At 36.5% G+C, this 22,259-nt stretch overlaps 1 protein-coding gene, 1 long non-coding RNA gene, 1 other non-coding gene and 1 pseudogene across 3 annotated transcripts; 3 read left to right on the top strand and 1 right to left on the bottom strand.

Moving 5' to 3' along the window:
• Positions 1-518: 518 nt before the first annotated feature.
• Positions 519-11,071, top strand: LOC103998041 (uncharacterized; annotated as a pseudogene).
• Positions 11,072-11,158: 87 nt separating this feature from the next.
• On the bottom strand, positions 11,159-11,245 carry LOC135650309 (small nucleolar RNA snoR117). Its single transcript, XR_010501507.1, has one exon. It is a non-coding gene; the product is annotated as a small nucleolar RNA snoR117 (small nucleolar RNA).
• Positions 11,246-12,273: 1,028 nt separating this feature from the next.
• LOC135648582 (uncharacterized) lies at positions 12,274-12,933 on the top strand. Its single transcript, XR_010501005.1, has 2 exons — positions 12,274-12,556; positions 12,654-12,933. It is a non-coding gene; the product is annotated as an uncharacterized LOC135648582 (long non-coding RNA).
• Positions 12,934-13,615: 682 nt separating this feature from the next.
• On the top strand, positions 13,616-20,499 carry LOC103998040 (uncharacterized). The gene is made up of 12 exons (XM_009419414.3): positions 13,616-14,049; positions 14,612-14,815; positions 14,927-15,072; positions 15,161-15,426; positions 16,919-17,007; positions 17,506-17,653; positions 17,765-18,204; positions 18,387-18,898; positions 18,970-19,030; positions 19,121-19,390; positions 19,593-19,854; positions 19,969-20,499. Exons 1-12 carry the CDS (start codon positions 13,675-13,677, stop codon positions 20,271-20,273), a joined length of 3,078 nt encoding a protein of 1,025 aa, XP_009417689.2. The 5' UTR covers positions 13,616-13,674; the 3' UTR covers positions 20,274-20,499.
• The last annotated feature ends 1,760 nt before the right edge of the window (positions 20,500-22,259 follow it).

The raw sequence follows: 22,259 nt of genomic DNA, 5'->3' as shown, positions 1-22,259 counted from the left end.
ATGGTATCCTTGATAGTCGAAATATCACTTAATTTGCTCCTTCATTTGTGCTCAAATCTAACTTTAAAGATTCAACATATGACATTTGATCATTTTAATTTTTCAATCGTCAATTTTTGATGGGAGTAATTATTTTTTAATGTGGAAGATTGAAATGAGAATATATTTTGTAGAGCAAAACTAAGAGAATATATTTTGTAGAGCTTGAAATACCACCACCCTATTTGGGAGAAAATAAAACGATCTTTTGTCCACATCGTAGCATTAGAATCTTTCGAACAAGCCCCTTACGAAGGAGAACCTCGTTGGTACCACTTCTAGAAAAAATGGTGCTTTGATACCTAAATTGCATTAAAAAGAGTGCTTCAAAATCATTTATATACTCCCACATCAATTACAAACTCTCATCCCTCCCTATACATATAAATAAGATTTCTTGATCTTATATCAACCAAACCTCTACCGATTAACAGATTAAGGAAAAAAGCCTAAAATTCTCCCTAATCCATACTTGTAGTATAATAATCTCATCTCAAACAAACATGATGGTTTCCAGTCGATACAATTCTACTGGGTTGAAGTGCTCCCATCGCTGTTCAATCCAACCACTGAAATCAACCGGTCGGATTGCCCGAACCGTCCGTGTGACGACCCGGTTTCGGTACAACTTAACCTTACAAGGTGGTGAAGGACCAGAAGAACGGGGACCCCGTGATATACTTCCGTTCCGCCCCACGTCGGTTAACCCGACCCGGGGTCTGAAGCCCTAGCGGACGGAGGGCGCAAAGTGCGTCTCGTCCCTGATCGCGTTGTGCGCCTGCCTCGACGAGGTATCTTCTTCTAATTTGGTCGGCCTGTTTATTTATTCGCTCCGCTGTCAATCGTTTTAATTGCTGACTGCGAGCTTAAGCTTCATTTTTTTTTAATGTTTGACAGAGTAGTTGACTTTGATATCCATCTTCGCTTTGGGGTTGGAATAATATTGTTTCTGTCGTTGAGATACAGATAGGAAACATGAGTAATCATCCACATGGCTCTGTGATTGTTTATCGGGCTAGGAAATGATGAGTTCCTGAGATAGGGATCACTTGGTGCATGCAGTTTGCTTTTCCAGAATAAGGGAAGTGTTCCACACTTCCAGCTATATTTTATGGATAGTAGATTTCTGTTGGCCGTTACTTTGATTTGATACGACACAGTTACTAAGAAGATCTTAGTGACTATTATTGTGCAGTTTGACAGTGATTCTTTGAAGAAATACATTATCAACGACAAAGCCGTAGGTCCCAGCTATTTGGCTCATGTTCAGTGACCTAACAAACCCTTCCAACTTTTTCATCTAGGTTTGGGACCTGCATTGGTGGTGTTAGAAGAAATACCACGACTGGGTTTAAAAATGCAGGGAGTAGTCCTTCTGATTCAACTATTTTACATGGATGGTTTTTAAGGTGTTCTTGTTGTTCTCGTCCATTGAAATGCAAGGACTAGACCTTCTAATGCAACTATTCTACATGGATGGTTTTTAAGGTGTTCTTTGAAATTATTCCCATCCATTGAAAATATATCTTAGTGATTCTTTATTGTGTAGTTTGACAGTGATTATTTAAAGACATACAACGACCTAAGTTTTTAATTTCATACTGTATCGTCTGGTACGGGCGGTACATATCGGTCCATCAGTAGATCGACATGCGGACCACCTGCTACCGGGCTGTATCGGGTTTTTGACCCGTATCGGGCGATATGGGGTTGTACCGGGCGACCGTTATCGATTAATAATGGTTTTCCAATAGTTAATTTGACCGTTGGAGGCATCCTAAAAGGTTTTTAAATCCTTTCCTTCCCCCTCTTTCAATCCATTTCACTCTTACATTCTCTTAAACTCTCTCAAACTCATGTTTACTCATAATCTCTCTTTTATTCTCATATTTTCACTCTCCTAAACTCAACGATGCAACGATTTGCGGATTGAATCAAATTTAGGAGGTTAATTTGGAAAGATTAAGAGGAAAAACTTTTTAATCAAAAGGTATGCATTCTCTTTCTAGATTTTTAATGATTTATAAGATGATTAAGCCTATTCTATGTGATGTATGACTTAATGTCTAATATGTTGTTTAAAATACTTTTGATGGTAGAATAGTATTAATTAAAGAGTAATTAAGGTCCTTAATGTTGTGATTAGTATGTTTAATATTGATTTATTTGAAATTAGACATTTAATAGGTCAAATGCTTATAATTCATGTATATTAAGTATTGGATTATATGTTTGTGATGGTATAATAGGTTTAATTAGGTTTTAATAAAGTTTTTTAATGTTGTGATTAGTAGTTTTAATGATGATTTAATCAAAATTTGATTGATATTGAGTCAATTCAATGTCTTTAATACTTATTAGCATGTTTGACATGTTTATAGTGTTGAAAGAGAATTAATTAGTGGGTAATTAACTATGTTAATTATGTGATTAGTGTATCTAATGATGATTTTATCATAATTTGATCTATATTGGATCAAAATTACATATTTAATGTTTCTTTTATGTGTTTAACATATTTATGATAGTAAAATAGGTTTAATTAGGTTTTAATAAAGTTATTTAATGTTGTAATTAGTGGTTTTAATGATAATTTAATTGAAATTTGATCGATATTGAATCAATTCAATGTCTTTAATACCAATTAGGGTGCTTTACATGTTTATATTTTATTTGATTTAAATTTGGTAGGAATATGGTACCAAAGGAACAACCATATGATGACGCTTGGGCTCATGCCTGAAAGATGGATGAAAACCGTCATAATTGGTAATGTATTTATTGTGACTATATTGACAAAGGTGGAGGAATCACTCGGGTGAAAATGCATTTGGTCGGTCGGTATCCCAATGTTGCAAAATGCAAGAAGGTTCCAACGGAGGTCCGTAAATCATTTCAAAACAAGTTACAACAAACAAGAGAAGATACAATAAAAAAGAAGGCAAGAGCTAAGGAGGAATACTGTAGGGTTATGCAGGAACCAGTTTATGGCGACTATGAGGGTCACGGTGATGAAATCGATCAAAATCTCACAGTTGGGGTATTCGTGCATCACTAGAGCATCAATATATGTACGAGGAAGCAATGAGGCATCGACGACCTGACTCACAATGGGAACATGGCGATAGTAGTGGAATCCAGAGGTCGACTAGCATGAGACAGCCAACTGTCCCTCCTTAGTTAAGTTGAACTAGTAGCATGAGGCATGGTGGCCTCCATGATTTTATGAGAGATCTTGGTAGGAGGTCCGCACCAGATATTATTGATATTGATCCGCAAGCCTATCCACCACAAACAGCGAAACAGACAAGGATTGATGATGCATATACAAAAGAAAAGAAGCGAGATATTGGGAAGACATTCTCAAAATAGTTCAACTTCTATAGGATTCCAGCAAACACAGCGCAAGGTCCATTTTACCAAAGCATGGTCTTTTCTATTCAAAAGTCTGGCACAGGGATCCAACCTCCAACACCGAGGGAGATTCACGATGTGTATTTACATGAGGATGTGGTAGAATTGAAGGATTGATTCAAATCCTTTAAGAGGCAATGAGACGAATATGGGGTGACACTAATGTGTGACAGTTGGACAGGACCGATAAGAATGAGTATCATCAATTTTCTTGTTTATTGTAACAGACGGGTGGTGTTTCATAAGTCAGTTAATGCTTCTGACAAGATCCAAGATGCAAATTATATTGAAAACTTGATTGACACCATAGTAGAAGAGATCAGATCATAATACATTGTTCAAATAGTCATCGACAATAGAGCGAATTTTAAGAGGGTTGGTTTACAATTGTTGGAAAAAAGAAAAACATTGTTTTGGACTCCATGTGCAGCTCATTGTATGGATCTAATGCTGAAAGATATTGGCGAGCTAGCATCAGTCATCAAGTGTGTAGCTTGAGCATAGTCAATTACAAAATTTATATATAATCATCATTAGGTCCACTCTTTAATGCAAAAGTATTTAAATAGTGAGATACTCCGACCTGGAGTCACTCGGTTTGTTACCAATTTTATTGTTTTAAAGTCATTACAACAAAAGAGGAAGGGCCTCAAGGCAATGGTCACCTCACAGGAATGGTCTGATTTCAGGTATTCGAGATTGAGCGATGGAAAGAAGATAGGAAAGACCGTTCTTTTTTCTAGATTTTGAGAAATTATGAATGAAATCATAAAAGGTATAGAACCACTTTATGTTATCCTCCGTAAGGTCGATGTGGACAAGCATCCACGGTCTACAGATGCCTTATCTTGAACATATGCTGATTACAGCAAGAGAGGAGGTTAGGAAAGCATTCAAAAATGATTTTAAGACTGACCAATACTTATAGATCATTGATCCTATGACTAAAGTTCATATGGATCAAGATATCCATAATGCAAGTAAATTCATATTCAGTATAATTTAATTTATTTTTTTATTATATAAAAATTTTCTACTAACAAAATTATATCTTGCAGCGTATTATCTAAACCTGATAATTCAATATCGGTATAATCTTGGAACGCAAAATGATTTATTAATGACACTAAGAAATGTTAAATATTGACTCTTGTCAAACACTGCTGATGCAGCCTATACTATTTTGGAGGGTTGATTATTCTGAGATACAATTGTTTTATTCTCCGACGTTGTAGTTGTATCGTGTCGTTACATTATAAATCCTAGTGAGGAAAAGTTATACATATTGAGTATCAACTATATTTGATATTAATTATTTGTTATACTAATTAAGTCTTATTTATATCTTTTTGTAGTCAAGTGGTGGCTACAATTTGGAAGGGGACGCACCAAATTTAAGGAAGGCTGTCGTTCGTGTACTTTCACAGACGATAACATCTAGTGGTTGTGAACGTAATTGGTCAACGTTCGCATTGATTCACACAAATGTCTACAACAGACTATCATATAGACGGTTGGAAAAATTGGTATATGGCCACTATAACATGCGGCTAAGGTTGCAGTGTGTCGAGCAGGATAAGGAGCCAAAGGAACCATAGATTAATCTCATCAATCTTTATTTCTACAACGAAGATTCAGAGTCGATGTTAGAGTGGGTTAAAGCGGCGGAGAACCTAGAGGATCTTCTATTTGATGAGGCGGGAGATCATCAACGTCCTTCGCGTTTTATCATTGAGGCAATAGAAGAAGAGGAAGTACATCCCCAATAGGAGGAGAAGGGGAAGGGGAAGTCAGTGGATGATTTTCAGTAGATACGATAGAGTCTACGCGATGTAGATACAGAACGAAGCTCATCGTATTCATAGCTGTCGTATTCGTATTATGGAGAATCTTACGGTCAGCAACAGTACGGTGATATATGGTTATACTTCTCCGAGCAACAATATGATATTGAGTAGTAAATCAGTAACAAAAGTAAAGGCTCTGACATTTACCAATGCATGCCTCAAGTGTCACCTCGGACATGTGATTCACGATGATCAACGTACAACCATCACCACATTGATGCACCAATGGCATACGGTATATCAATACACTATGTCGTGGGATCAATTTCATAATTGGGTCCGACAAAACATATCATATTGATATACAAATACATAAAATCGAGGACCCCGATTCACCACCCGTGGAGGCCCGTCGTTCGTTTTGATGGTAGAATCAGGTATATCTACACGTGATTACTTAATTTATTTGAATATTAAATTAAGATTAGCTTGTATAATCTGTTGTGCCTATGGCATAGATCTTCATTACTTCTCGTGTTGCAAATAATGTATTTTTTTTTTTCTGTGGTTTTAAGTGTTTACTGTTCCAACCAGACTGTCAGTTGATGGTAAAGTTTTGAAAATGTTCAGGTAGAAGTTTGATGGAGCCTTCCTTATTTGCATCTTCCCCTGATAATTCAGAATTGGATCTTAAGTCATCATTTAGAAAACCCACAAATGATGCAACTAGTCGCAAGTATCGACGCCATTCACCTGTTGGTAGATCAGATTCATCTTCATCTGGTGGCTAGTAATCCAACTCTATCAGTATTCTTTTAGTTATATCAGGTGAAAGAAATGTTTTCAACATTTTATTCATTAATTTCATTGATATGGTCTATATGCTTTTTGTTAAAGAGGGATTCAGTAACATGGACTAAATCTTAGTGATTATTGAGAGGGGATGGGTATTTGTAGTAAGAACGAGCCACAGTTAGTAGCCTGATTGTGTTTCTACCATTCCATTTAAAAGGTCTGTCTCTCTGAAGTAGTTGGGAATATCTTGGCTGTTTTCTGGGCCTGATTTATGAGTGTCTACTTAATGGGCATTTAAATAAAAGATTTTAGTGATCAAGTGCTTGTTTCCTCCAGAACTTTAAATCCTTGTACATATTTTGATTACTCTGACATATTAAATAGGATGGTTTAGTCTTTTTAAATTTTGTCAGAAACATATCCTCACATATTTTGGACTGTTTCGTCAATTGCATCTTTCAACTTAAGCAATCCTTAGATGTACAAGTACACTGTGATGTTAGAAGATAAGAATTTTTTTCTGTCAGAACCAGACTGGACTGACTGGAGGTATATGAGAAACCAGGAATAAGATTCCTGTCCAATCCATTTTGCATTGGGGATTTAGGACGTGCATCTGAAAGTATTTAGCTGACCTAGCCAATTTTGTGTTAAATTGAGGAACTGGTAGTTACAGGGAATTGGAACATTTTAAACTTATTATCCATAATACTATAATATTCATGATCTAACAGTAAATGAAAGGACATTATTTTAAATGATCATTGCATTAGAAAATTAAAATGAAAGAAACTTTTCTTGCATGGAACTCTTTATGTTAGGCATTTTCACCTCACCTCTGCTCCACAAAGATTCATTCATCATCACTCATACAATGTCCTCCCAGATGATCAATTTCACTGTCCCTCATGTCATTTTCAGACTTATTTGTACGCACTTGTTCCTTTCTGAAGTTTACAAGTTTAGACTCTTATTTCAGGCTCTTTAGATCTTGAAATTTGAATTTCATTCAATTTTTGCTGTGAAAACCTCTAATATGTGTTTATTCACTTGCTTGCCTATTTAACCAGTGTTCTAGTTGCTATGATGGGTGTTTAATATTTAGTGGTTAGACAATCATTGGATGTTTTTATATAACAGTGCAGTAAAAATTTATTATGTTGAAGAACCATTATTTTTTTTGGAAAGATGATTTGTCCTATGATTTTCTGTAAGTATGGGTTGTTCTTTGGCAGAAAGTGAATCAATTGGAACAATGAATATAATATCCTATTATAGACAGTTGTGCCAATGGTACTTCTCTGGGTTTTTGCAGTATATTCTTTATCTGTTTTATTGTATGTTACAGAACGATTCTTGTTACACATTGAGTCTTATTTGATTATTCATTGGGAAGTTGATACATAGCTAGAAAAGGATAACTTTCCTATGTGAAAGAATCGTGAAGGGGCTCAAATTTATGCAAAAGAAAGATGAGTAGAAAGTGATTAAAATTTGGGCCTATCCAGTGCTCGAGAGTAATAGTCAAATAATATTATCTATAAATGGAGAGGAGACTGACTGGATTAGATGGATCAAACTATAAATCACTATTGTTTGATGGATCATTCGTAAAAGAGTGCATTCATTTGGGTCAATCTGCTTTAGGCTATCTTCTTTCTTTATTTTTATTTTTTAAATTTTTTTTACTTCATAATCTTCTATATTTATGCCTTTTCACTCTATATTTAGAGGGTTTTTTAAATCATTATGTTGTAGGACTGAGTATATAAAGTATACCTTAAGCGTTACAGGGATTGTCAATCCTGACCTAAGCCCATCAGGTCAACCTGATCCCGCTTGGTCTTCACCTATTTAAATTGACACAGTGTATGTGTTCTTAGTAGTGTAATTTTTAGATATATGGGGTCTATATTTGATAGGCAACAGAGATTGATGGAAATATTGTTTATTTAATTAAAGAAAGATGGTGAAAGTGCAGAGACATCAAGAGACTTGTGATCTTCATTTGACACAGATTAAAAATAAAATAAGGTATGATCATTGTGAGACCGACTAACATTCATGGTTTTGTATGTTGGATAGTCAGGAAACAACCATACATAAAATTATTTTTGAGGTAGGATATTGAAATGGATGTGTTTGGTTACTAAAAAGAGAGAATAAGAAATACATACATGCTCAACAATAAGGTTAGTTCCAATTGAGGATAAAGTGAATGGAAATTTTTGTATAGGCATGTTGAAGGATAAAATGAATCGAAATAAGTTTAGTTCCAATACATGCTGACTGGCATGGCAATGCTTGCTCATAACTATATTTTGATGCATTGCTTAATATATTTTATTGTAACAACCACTAACAAACATGGCACTCCCGCACCTGCTTGTTTGGTGCTTTGTCATGTTACAGCATGCACTGCTGCTGTTATATAAGGGGACCAGCATCGATCTTTAATTGAGATGTAGGACTACAGCTTTGAGTCTCACAGTTGAATGAGTCTTTTTTTTTTTTTTAGTGTGCTTGCTTTTTAAATATCTGACCTTCACATTGAGATGGTATTTTCTTTATCACTGATAGGCAGCCCTAGTCCACTTCACCCAAGGGAAGTTCATACTAGGACACCTGATGATCAGCAGAGAAAGGATGCTGGAAGAGAATCAGAAAGGGATTCTGGTAGTATTAGGTCCAGTAGAGGACATGATTCTCGGAAGCATGCTGAGAGGCATTCACATGCAAATTCCCATGACTGCAGGAGGCATGATGATTATAGCAGGCATCACAGGCATGTTGATGAGAATAATAGGAATTATCAGATGTCATCTAGGGCTGGTCGAGAATCAAGGGACTGTCGTCACTCTGATGACACAGAAAGTGAGAGAATATCTGATGAAAACTGAGATAATCGGCGAAATGTTGACAATCATTCTAAAGAAAAAACTGATATTTCAGAGCATAAGAACAAGAATAAGGAAAGAGAACCTGATAAAGACTATGACAGAGATATCAGTGCCTCACGACTGAAGGAAAGCGAAAAAAGTAATAAGAAGGATTTCCATGGGTAGGAGGATCTGGTCTTAAAGAGGAAGTATATTGGAAGGGAAGTTGACAAGCACAGGGAGAAATATACCAGGGTAAGAGAAGAATTTCAGACAGAAAAACAAAGTTTCAGTCACCGAGAAAGAGATGGAAAGAAAGAAAAAAATGTTGATAAAGCCTCTGATTTGATAAACAGGGATTCATCCATAGAGGTTAATGCTGTAGGTGATGTGCCATCATCAAGTTCAAGGCAGGATAAGCAAAATATTTATGAGAATAGAAAATATTTGGTTCTGATTTATTTGTATGGCTTCTATGTACTAATGGTATGGAAAAGGAAAAAAGGGGAATAATAAAGAAATGCCATGATAACAAGAAAGAGAGTTTCGTTTGCTCGAGGAATTGAAGAACCCTTAATAAAGTTCTGTTGGGCCATCATGGATCATTTGAGAATCTTAGGTTATCTCGGAAATTTTTCTTGTTAGGCTTACTTTGATTACCTGTGCAGTTAATAGGAACCTTGTAGGCTTTGGAGGGGTCGGATTCTTGTCTACTGACCAAAAGAAAAAGCTCCTTTGGGGTAATAAAAAGAACAATCCTACAGAAGAGGTAATAATGTCATTTTGGATGCAAAGAAAATTGTTCTTACAGGTGTTTGACATCACACTTTTTCATTTCGCTCAAACTACTACAGTCCTCCAGTCGTTGGGACTTGCATCTGTTTCAAGACCTGGAGCGCCAGGAAAAGTTCAACAGACTCATGGTAATGTCTGATCTTTTCCTACTTGCATTCTTGTTCCTTGGAAGTAGTTAATATTATCTCAGGTTAGAGTCTCGACCCCTACTAACACATGTTTTCAGAGTCTGAGCTTGCCTTTGCGGCTATGGCCAATTGTAGGGCGTGAAGGGAACCGTGGCTCCTCCAGAGATGGAAGCCTCCAAGCAAAGAAAACAGGAGGAGCTCGATACAGATCTGGAGAGGCAATATACTGCTGGTCTTCCGCGGCGAAGGGACGGTCGAACAGTTGGTCTTGGCTTGTGATGACATGGTATTTTCTCCCTCTCTTCTCATGTTCAGTACAAACATGTGTTGTGAAAAACCTCACAAGCTTTTCTTTGTGTTAGAGAGTTTCGATTTTACTTTCAATTCACTTGAAATGCATTTTGCCTGCTCAATCATCAGATACTGATGAATAGATGCGCTGCAAATAAGCTCACAGCTGAGATTGTGCTACATAACAATTATCTTTTTAAGTCTCTTATAGTCAAGGCAATGTGTTCAGAATATAAATTAACGAATCATATCTTTTCTTAGGATCGCAATGATATCGATGAAAAAAATTATGATATTAGGTATTATCAATCTCTCTCATTGTTGGTTTGAATTTATTGTGAGTTTAGACTGACAAACGTGCATCGGTTTGGGTTAAGATAAATTTTTTCTTCTCACAAATCAAATAGCTTAGAACGGTTTTATCGTATTAATATCGTAGAATAATTTTCTGAATATTTTAGATTAAATTTGATACAATTTCATATTGAATTCATGCACCAATTTATTTTAACCCATTTTCCAATATTATTTTCATTTTAGGATGCTTTTAATGAGAATCTGATATCAAATTTAACACATTAAAAATCACATCTATAATCAAATAGATTTCAATGTATTTTCAAATAAAACAATATGATGTTTTCAAATCATTTAAAACGTTCAACATATAAGCTTAATAATATTTATCTCCACAGACACAATCAAGGAGAAAATGTCCGAGCATCTGAATGCACAAGTCATACGATCATGGACACGAGACGAATGCCAGTATCTCAGCCCGGACTCGCTCTTGGCAACGTACAGCGCCGACGACGCTACGGAAAGAAGCGCATCAGAGACTCTAATTTGTTGCCTTGGGTAAGCATACTTGAATCTATGCGCATACACCAAGAAATAAAATTGAGATCAACACCTTTTCTCCCGAAATTTCTTGGGAATTTGACGACTAACATCCAAAAAGGTCATTGCTGAATTAGAATTCCGAAGAACACGAGAGAAAAAACACAAAAGGAAATCGAACAATCGATCACGGCCTCAGAAGAAAGATATAGCATCAGAGAGGCGGCGGCATCACCGGATCTCAGATGGTACGGACAATACTATCGCATCATCGGCCAATTGGAGGAACGAAACGGCTGAAGCAAGAAAGATCTCGATCGGTTTCCTTAGGGTTTTCGAAGCGGAGGAGGCAGATAAGAGACCCGTTTGATCTTATATAGGGGGCAGGGAAGAAACCCGAACCCTAAATTTTGAGTGCGTAATGACGTGAATACCCTCTTGATTAAGCGAATCAACATATGAGGCAACCAATATAAAAGGTCAAAAGATAAAGATAAATGAAATACTAATATATCTGTACTATTTGCAGGAAACAAAAAAACATGCTTCAGAAATTTAAGTTTTTCTTAATCAAAAGAATTTGGATCCATTTTTTTTATAAAGTTTTTCAGCCAAGCTATACCATTGTTAGACCAAATTGATTATTGTATTTTTCAAGTTGGTTATAGTATTTTAGTTCAATAACCAAAAATTATTGTGACAAGCTAATTTCTCACCCCTTCTAATTGTCATTCTTTCACAATAAATAAACATAAATAATATTAATTTTTTAAATATATAAACATAAATTTAAGACTAAGTGGCCAAAGCAATAATTTGGAATCTTTTATTTTGAAATGCGTCAAAAACTTTCTAGTTTTCATCAAAAATCATTCCAACTCTCATGATTCTATCAATATTTTGATATTATGTTATCATGATTTTAAATTATAAAATTTATGATAACATATTATCATGACTCTATCAATATCGTGATATCAACATCATCTTCTAAATCATGAAATGGTTTAATAAATATTTTAATATTTATTATTAATTAAAAAGTTATATAATTATTATATTTTATTATCTTTCTTTGTGTGTATAAATTCATATTCACTATCAATAAAATTTTCTCAATACTTACATCTTCATTTATATTCTTGTTTTTCTTCTTTCAATTTTTGTTTGCTTGCACTCTCTCATCTTCTACTAAAACATACAGATGACCTTTTCTTCCTTCTACCATAAGATTACGGAATCCTTTGTTCCATACTCGGAAGTAACCAGGTTTGCCCATGCCTTGCAAGTTTGTCCAACCGCGTGGCGATCGAACTATCTTCCAGTCATCCTGCCGGAACTCTTCTCCTGTCAAAGAACGTGAGCTTCAAGAAAGCCATGAAGAAACGGAAACGCATCATTGCTTCCTCGCAGTTCCTTGAGTGAACCCCAAAGCGGTGAACTTTATTTAGGCTCCATATATATATAAACCTCGCTCGTTCCATCTCGGTCAGTGTTCTGCTTCACGCGTCGGTGCTTACGGCTGCTACAATGGAAGAAGCCTTGGATGATGCTGCCTCCTCCGCTGAGCTCAATGGCGTCGTCTTGGGTAAGTTGGCTGCGTTCCTGTTGGTCCAAGCACTGGTGTGTGTGATTCTCATCAAGTCATCAAGCGTCTTTTCCTCCTTGCCGACGAGATCTGTCAGCTTCCGGCGAATCCGATCGGCGAGCATACGCCGGCTTTTGGCCTTACTCTCGGACTTGCCTGCCGGTGATGAGCCATCGACTGCGTCTTCCAATTCTGAGACCGCAAAGGAACGAGATGGCGTAGTGACATGAGTAGTATTGATGGTTGCAATAATTCTATGCAGCGAGTGCTGCACAACGTTTCATGTGTTTTGGATGTGTGCATAGCTTGTACAAATTTTTATTGCATCAAATAAGGAACAAAATCTCAATTACAGAAACATGGAAATTTTTTGGTAATCTGGAAGTCTGGAAACACGTTTGATTCACAAGCAAAACATACTTTTGGATAATCCAGCAAAATATTTTTTTTTTCTTTTTCTTGTGTTAATTAGTTTTATTTTGGTAATTAGTACAACATTAAGTACTCAAATATACAAATCTCAATCTCTTATCTAAAACCCTAACAACAATCACAAGAGAATAACTGGGATACAAGATCACGTCGCTGTGTTCAATATCTAAATCCGCTGTGTTCAATATCTAAATTCTCCATAATTCTTTCCAAGTAATTATAGTAAGAATCTACTGTAGATTTGATCTAACCCGAGATTAGAATACTGTTGGATAATTGAGAACAGTCTCTCTGCGTTATTCTTATTTTCTTCCCTTTCTTTCTCCTTTGATTTCTGTCTTTTTCTCCTCCTTTTTGCTACGGTAAGGATCACTACGTTGCTGTAGTTTTTCTCCCAAAAACACAATCACCTACCCCTTAAAACGTAGCCACCACATCCTTCTTATATTAATATAGAGTTCAAAGGGGCGTGGACTGTTAGCTGAACCCACTTTGGGCTGTCAGCCCAACAAGATCAGCTTACACTGACATGACAAGGAAATATAACTCAACCAACAAATGTTTTGTTATTAACGTCCTTCGTTAAATATAAGACGTCCGTCGAAAAATTTAACGGAGGCTGTTTCCCGCCTATTCTCTCGCGACAAATTTCGCATCGAGAGAGAGAGAGAGAGTGAAAGGATCTGATGGGGGAGGAAGAGAGGCGTCTCGCCGGCGAGATCGCGAGGGTTCTTGACGAGTGCCGCCTATCCCACGCCGTCCATCCCCGCAAGCTCAAAGAGCTCTCTGCCCTCCGATCGGCCTCCGTAGCCGACGCTCATACCGGCCTTTGCTTCTTCGCCGCCTTCACTCGAGCCGTCACTCCCCTCTTCGACTTTCCCCGACGCACCGTCTCCTCCGAACGCGCCGTCAGATTCGTCTCCGCCTTCGCCGCCCGCCGCGACGAGAAGGACGCCGTCGTCTGCGATGTCTTTCTGGAGGAGTTCCTCCGTTTCCTCCTCGTCGCCGCCGGGGCCGCCCATCGACCGGCTAGGTTCCGTGCCTGCCAGATCATCTCGGAGGTGATGAAAATTTTGACCTCATATTGGATGGATTTAGGGTTTTCTGCTATTGCTTTTAGATCCGTTGTTTTCTGCTTTTCCCTTTCGAAAGATGAAGTTTCATCCTTTAATGAAACCTTCTCTCTTACGAATTGTTCTGTGAATCTCTGGAAATCCCTTTGTCATGCTGGTTAAAATTCTCAGATTGTCTTGTTTTACTCTCCATTAAAATTACGTTTTTGGACGTTATTCGGATGATATTTTGGATGTTTGAATCGACCAGGCACTTCCTGTAAAACCTGAAGATTGATATGTAAAAATGTCAAATACTTTACAAAATTTCTGCTACGTTCAACAGAATATTCTCTGCGAGTCTCAAATGGGGGCCAACTCAAAAATTGAATTTATAGATCTGATTTTTGTGATTGCCACTTCATTCTACTGATTGCGATAGATTTGGAGTCGTTGTGTTGTTCTGTTCATATTATGTCTTCTTCCTTCACTGCCTGTGCCTCTTCCCTCGACCTTTCTCTTTCTTTGGGTTTTGCCAGAGACTTAAAATTACCATTTTTTTTTATCACAGATAATAATGCGGTTGCCGGATGATGCAGAGGTGAGCGATGAGCTCTGGGACGAGGTCCTAGACAGCATGAAACTGCGTGTTCGAGACAAAGTCCCAGCGGTCCGTGCATTTGCAGTCAGAGCTCTCTCACGGTTTGTGAATGATGGAGACGACAGTGACATTACTAATCTTTTTCTCCAGACTCTTTGTCAAGAGCAAAATACAGTATGTATTTCGTATGGTTATGATTGCATGTATTATCCCTTGCTGTCCTAATGGGTCTTAAGGCATTTTGTCATATTGTGGTTCTCATAGTTTTGTTTTTACAATGATCAGGAAGTTCGAAAGACAATAGTTCTATCTCTGCCTCCCTCGAACATGACATCTGAAGCTATTGTTGGATCCACCCTTGATGTTAGTGAGTCAGTGCGGAAAGCAGCATACCTAGTCTTGGCAAGTAAATTTCCACTTCACAGTCTTAGGTAATGGTTGTTTGGGGAAAAAAAAAAGTCCAACTGAAAGTAGTAGTGAAATTAATGATGAGCAGTTTTTTAATTTTGGAACTGTCAGCATCAAGCACAGGAACATTATCCTTCAGAGAGGGCTTTCGGATAGATCTTCATCTGTAAGAAAGGAGTGCTTGAAAATGCTGAAGGATGAGTGGCTTGCAAAGTGCTGCAGTGGAGATCTGATTGCCCTCATGAGATTTCTTGATGTGGAAACATATGAATCAGTTGGAGAGGCTGTTATGGAAGCTCTATTCAAAGATGGTACAATAATATTGAAAGAATACCAGAGTCCAAGACAGTTCTTGGCATCAAATTGTGAAAACACAGGTTATTGATTTACAAATATGCCTTTTCACTAGTGTTCAATCAAAGTAGATCATAGAGTTCCTGCCTAATGTTTACATAATTATTTTGTTCATCGATCCAATTGAGTGCCAAACTTTGTCCTTGTAAATGTTACAAATTTCAGAGTTAATCATGGCGATGTGATACATTTTCAAATGTGGATATAAATAGTCTTAGATCTTTTCATGTATTCCCTGAAAATTAGTATGTCTGATAGTTCTTGGGCTTTTAAGGAATGCAACTCTTTCAACATCTCACGTATAAAATCCCAATTGCCCATTTTTTGAGGAATATGTATGAATGTTCCACTTTGCTAAATCATAATATTGCCCAAAATTATTACATATACATCTTATGGTAATATCTGGATTTCTGTTTAAAGCTTATATGTTTTTTGTTCTTTGGGATTTTTATGGAAGTTGAAACAAACATATGAAATTATGGTAATAATACCATTGTTAGAAAATCACAAATTTGATCATTTTTTTGTGGTGTTGGTACTTTACATCTCTTATTTTCTTTCATTTTCCTGCTTGAGTCACACCAAGAGATGGTGCCTGTTTAGATTCTGAGAAGATTGGTCATTTTTAACTTCATATGGCTAGATAAATTAACCATAACATCATAGATTTTTCAGGATGATGAAGTTGTGCATAAAAGTCATGTTGTATAGCAGCAGGTAGTTGTCAAGATTAAATGTACTGATATCGGTGCAAGCATAGGATATCCCATGATCTGTGTCAAGGTATTTCAGTGCAGGCATATGATAACTCAAATTGACCTTTTAGGTTGTTATTGGAAGTTTTAATGTGTGAATAATTTGACTCAAAGTGGTGATCAAGGAGAAGGGATTGTCAGAATTCCTAGCTGAAAGACAATCTGAATGCTGTGACAATGTAAACATTGAATGAATGAAAATAGAATATCTGATTAGTGTGATTTGTGAGCATAAAATCACATAACAAAAAACAAGTGCGATATTCCACAAATAGTGTGGCCATGACAAAAAGAGCTTAATAAAAAAAAAAACTTTTCTAGTTACCAATACACGAAGTGGAGAGATGGATTATTTTTAAATGGTATGTTTGCAACTGATCACTTAAATGAAAAAAAATGGTGGTTCAGAGTTCAAACCTTGGAGTGATGATCAGTGGTCAATGCAAAAATTATAAGTCAAACGAAAGTCACATTCATCAGATTTGTTCTTCAACTCATGTTTTTGCATATAAAGTCTTAGAAGTTGAGAGGATATAGGTACATTCTTTTTTAGATGTTTAAAATTTTTTTAGTAGTTATTCTTAGTTACACTAATATGAATAATATGTAGATTTTTCCCCAGTTAATTATATACCTTTTATTTTACATGAAGAATAGTTCTTTTTGTTACATGAATAATATCTTCCATAGTATATAACATTATTCTTTCAGAATTTGATAAAATTCATTATTTACGGATATTGTTTTTACTTTTCAGAAGGATGCACTTCCAACATTCAGCTGATGGATGCAGAAGCTGCTCTTTATTGGAAAATCCTATGCAGGCATCTACAAAGTGAAGCTGAAGTAAGGACTTTGATCTTGTACTTCTAGAAGCATGTTTCATATTTCTTATATATGTATTGGTATCATTTAATATTATGATTAATCACTCCTTGATTTTAAGTGACAGGTAAGATTTTTGAGTTTTATGTGTTTATAAATCAAATGGTGATAAATCAACTACACATTGTTCTTTCCATCTCAATTTTATGCTAATATTTCTATCTCTGATCTCTATAATATGTTGAAAAGAAAGGAATATTTTAGAGAAAATGATACATTCTAATTGCAAAGGATATATATCGATGGTCCATGGTTAGACTGATATTGGCCTGATCTGTTCTAGTGTAATGACACATGGTATAACTCAGAGTTTGCTCTTTATGCGTCTGTGTGTGCGTTTGTTCTATAGTTAGATTACTTCTTGGTACCTAGTTTCACTCATTTATGGATGGAACTTCTCAGTTCACGTATCTCACTAAACTTGTGTGTCATAATTTTCTGCACAATTTCATTATACAGGCCAAAGGTAATGATGCTGCAACTACCACTGGCACAGAAGCAGCAATATATGCATCAGAAGCTTCAGATAAAAATGACCTTTTAGATGAAATTCTTCCAGCAACAGTATCCGACTTTGTTAGTTTGGTAAAGTTGCACCTTTCTGCTGGTGAGATGATGTTACTGGTCATTAGAAGTTATCCAATTAGATTGAGCAATTGCATGGCCTAAGTTGAACAAGTAGCTGCTCATAGCCATCTATCATATTTTTTTATTGCAGGACCAAATTATTGCTTCACATCTCGCCAGCTATTATTATTTGGTGCAATGCTTGACTATTCAGATGTTGCAAACAGGAAAGTTGCTAGTGAATTTGTGAATGAGCTTTTGCTCCGGCCTCTTGAGCATGAAGTTGATGATGATGGGAATAAGATTGTAATAGGAGATGGGATCAGCCTTGGTGGAGACAGGGAATGGGCCAGAGCAATATTAGAATTGGCAAAAAAAGTGCATGCTTCCATGGGTGAATTTGAAGCAGTAGTAACAAGTGTAATTAAGGAACTTGCTCAGCCTTGCAGAGAGCGAACTGCTGACTTCATGCAGTGGATGCATTGCCTTGCATTAACTGGCCTACTTTTGGAAAACATTCCTTCCCTCTGGAGCCTGCAAGGCAAAGCAATCGAACCCTCTGAGCTGCTCCATTCTTTGTTGCTTCCTGGGGTAAGTTGTTTAGGTGAACAGTTGACAGTTTAATGTAGTTCGAAAATACAATAAAAATTCAACTACAAACTTGTTCATATACCAGTCACTTAGTTCATTCATAACATTTTAATTTTAATCGCTTGGCAGTTGTAGTGGTATCTGGTTTCTAAGAGCCATTTCCCCCATTTTATGTAATGCAGGCAAAACATAGTCATATTGATGTTCAAAGGGTTGCAACAAGATGCCTTTCACTCTTTGGAATTTTAGAAAGGAGACCAACAGGAGAGCTAGTATCACAGTTAAGACAGTCCTTTATAGATGGTGCTACTTCAGTACGAATTATGGCTAGTAAGTCATTAATTGATCTGTTCACATGGCACGGTCCTCAAGAAGTTGATAAAGCAATTGGGATAGATATTAAACAGCCAAACAATGAAAAAGAAGGATTAGTATCCATAAATTCCTCAAATCTGAGGGATGATGAAAGCATTGGATTACTTGATCTGTTATACAATGGACTTAACAGTGATGACAGTGGTGAAGTTGGTGATACTGATGATGATGAGAGTGTTCATTCTATCCTGGGAGAAGGATTTGCTAAGATTCTTCTTCTGAGTGAGAATTATCCAAGCATTTCTACATGTTTATCTCCTTTGATCTTACACAAGCTCGTTAACTTGTACTTTTGTGATGAAACCAAGGAATTACAAAGGTAAATACCAATTCAATCCTGTTTGTTATACATAGTTTCAAGAATACATATATTAATATTTCTAATTACAGGCTAAAGCAATGCTTATCCATATTCTTTGAGCATTATCCAGCCCTCTCGTGCACTCACAAGGCAAGTAATGGGTATTATGGTACATAAGACCTGCAACAAAATGTTCCTGCACATTCTTAGGTATCTCATATTCCTATTTTTCTGTTTCAGAGGTGTATCTCTACTGCTTTTATTCCTACCATGCGATCCTTGTGGCCTGGTGTCTATGGTAAGTCTGGGGGTCCTGCCATCACAGTGTCTAAACTGAGAAAGCGTGCAGTGTTAGCGGCACACTTTATGTTGCAAATGATGCAAATCCCTCTTTTCTCAAACGAAAGGAAGGAAGATGAGCTTAGTTCTGGAAACCTCTCTAGTTCAGTCCAGACATCAGATGACTTTGACAGTGGGGAGGAGGGGATTGCTATTCGCATTGCTGCGGAGGTATTTCCCAAAATTCTTGTATGATTTGGATGCACGGTTAATTTTAGCTTCATGATTTAGTTTATGATCCAATATCAGTATATTAAGGAATTCGGGTCAATGGTATAATCCCCAAATCTGGAGATGAAAGTTTCAATGATTTAGCAAATTTTTTAATTAACCCTCAATGTTTTGCTGCCTTTTTATGTTCAACATCATTTAGGTAGCAGGCTGCCCAGAGAAGAAAACATCTGCAGGAAAATCATATATCTTGGCACTATGCAGGATAGCTACTTCGATCAATTTTCGACCATCAGAGCAACATGCCATTAAGTGCATGAGGGGCCTTTTGAATGGCATGATCACCTCAATAACACGGGACAAAGAACTCGTCAAGGAATTGAATCTTATGGCAGCACGTCTCAGATCGCTTGATGAACATCCAGATGAAGGATTATCAGAGGACCAATCTACTACTCTATTTGGTAGTACTACTTTTCTTTTCCTTTGTTTTTTATATTTCTTGCTCTGCTTGGGCGATACGAATTACAACATATCCATTTAGCAAGTGCTTATATGACCATGATCATCATGCTCAGGGAAGCTAGGATTGGAAGGCAACCTGAACATTGATACTTCCACAGTGATACCACCAACACCTGCACCACAGTCTGGCAGAACTGCAACAACCAGGCGGCGAAGGGTAAAGCGAGAAGTTTCTTCATCAGATGATGATGCACAATCTGTTCCTTTGGTTCCGATGACGCCTAGCCAAACCAATGTGCGTTCCCATAGAACAAGCAAAACAGCAGCAATGAGCAAGATAACTAACAAGACTGCAGTTGAATCCTCTGATGATGAAGATGGAGAGTCAGATGTGACATCAGATGAATTTTCAGAATGAATCTCCTGACGGTGATAGCAGGGTGAAAAGCATTACAGAACCATTATGATTATCCATATTGCATTGATCAGAAAATCATTCTTAATCTTGTGAGTTCATTACTTTCTTTCTCCCGTAATTTTAGCTTCTAAATGTTGGATCAAAAATGTTGTCAGTGTTTCAGATAGGAACTTGTATGGACACACTATTTGTCTATTAATAACTTGGCTTTGTTTTGTGGATCTCACATTGCCTATATGATGTAGAACATCTTGCACTTGGTTCTTTACAATTTAGGGTTTTGATATTGATACCGTTTGATGTCGGTGGTTGCTTTTGATCTCCGACGCTCAAGTTGAGCTCTTGAAAATATATTAGAATGTGAAAAAAAAAAGTTTATCTTCATTAATCATATTCATATTCACCCTTTATAGTCGGTCATTGGTTTGATGTTGGTGGTTGCTTCAATGCTTTTCTAAATTAGATTAGAAAGTGGAAAGAGAAAGAGGAGTCTAATCTCATTAATCATAACCATATAGTTGGTCATTGGTTTGATGTTGATGCTTATTTTTGAGCTAGTTAGTTCAACATTCAAGTTTAGCTCTCAAAATTAGATTAGAACGTGAAAGGAAAAATAGAGAGTTTATCGATCATATCCATATTCACTCTTTATAGTCGATCATCTTTAGTTGCGCTTGTGGTTGAAGAAAATAATTTACGTAACAAAAAATATTTGTAGAATATTTTCTTCTGTTTAAGCTTCGCTAATGTGAAAGAGTCAGTCGTTTGAGGTCTACTAGCATTTTATCAGAGATACTTAACAGCCAACTGAGGTTGTTTCATCCAAGTCTGAGCGCAAATCTCTAATTCATAATTCATTTTATTTTCTTACTCTTTCCACTTATCCTTAATCAAATAACTGGACACTTTACTGCCTATTAGCCCCTCTCAAAGTCCACAAAGCATGTCCATCTTATCTCTTAGTTTTCAATTTTTCGAGAATCTATTGATTGATGACTTACCAAAACACTGTAGCATTAGAGAAGTAATATGAATGTCGTTTCGAACAAGAGTTATATAAATATTTTTCTGACAAAAATATAACAATGATAAAATTTAAGAATGTATAATTCTGACTTGGCATGGCATTATAGTCCTAGAGAAGAGGTATGATTGAATATTATTTTGAAGAAAAATATGGTCAGCATAATATTTACTAAATGTGGAATGTTCACACAATTTTTATTGTAACATTTCAAAGGCATAAAATTTCTTATGACAAGTTTTTTTTCTGACATACATACATATTAGTAAATTATCCATTAAAATTTTTGAGTGAGTCAATGTTAATGTACACCTTGGTATGGCACCCCTGTAGAGCTCCAAGAATACAAACATCATTCTAAGATTTTTTATTCACATCATCATTCACTTACAAATTTCTCCTTGCCAATGGTCTAAATTTATCATATGTTGATAATACTGAGAGAGAAAAATTTTTTCCCTGACACCACTAGTAGTCCTCGAGAGAAAAAAGGAACAATGAATTACTCTTACTCTTGTGGTGTCCACAGGTCAGTGGGCAGCAAAACACAGTGATGTGTACAAAATAAGATCTTAATATGAACCCCTGCAGAATTCATGAGGTAGCAGTGTTCTGTACAATTTGCACAACTTAATTGTTCTTCCCAACATTGCATTCATGGAAACTGCAAATGCTGATGAAATGGCTGTTCCAATTGTTTTGCAAGAACAAGCATCTTCTGCTGTCATTTATTTCCCCTGCTCTGCTCCAAGTGGCAGTAGTCATGGTTTCTTCTCCTAAATTTCTTCTCACATGACTCGAGTTCTGCAAGATAATAGTTACCGTTTCAGTCTTTCAGATTCTGCTGACGAGAAGAAAGGATTGCTTGGATGTACACTATATCGGTTGAAAATTTTCAGACTGATGTCTTCCTCCTTGGCTGAAGGAGAGGCATTATGATTCAGTCTGCAAAAGCTACGACT

The sequence above is a fragment of the Musa acuminata genome, chromosome BXJ3-9, assembly GCF_036884655.1.
Source record: "Musa acuminata AAA Group cultivar baxijiao chromosome BXJ3-9, Cavendish_Baxijiao_AAA, whole genome shotgun sequence".
Lineage (NCBI taxonomy): Eukaryota > Viridiplantae > Streptophyta > Magnoliopsida > Zingiberales > Musaceae > Musa > Musa acuminata.
The sequence above is the reverse complement of the archived record's forward strand: the minus strand, read 5'-3'. Positions and strand labels throughout refer to the sequence as shown.

Excerpts from the sequence above, each read along its gene's own strand:
- LOC103998040 (XM_009419414.3), top strand. The coding sequence starts at position 13,675 with ATGGGGGAGGAAGAGAGGCGTCTCGCCGGCGAGATCGCGAGGGTTCTT. Across the intron at positions 15,073-15,160 it reads TTTCCACTTCACAGTCTTAG|CATCAAGCACAGGAACATTA; the intron begins GTAATGGTTGTT and ends TGGAACTGTCAG. Across the intron at positions 19,391-19,592 it reads CTATTCGCATTGCTGCGGAG|GTAGCAGGCTGCCCAGAGAA; the intron begins GTATTTCCCAAA and ends AACATCATTTAG.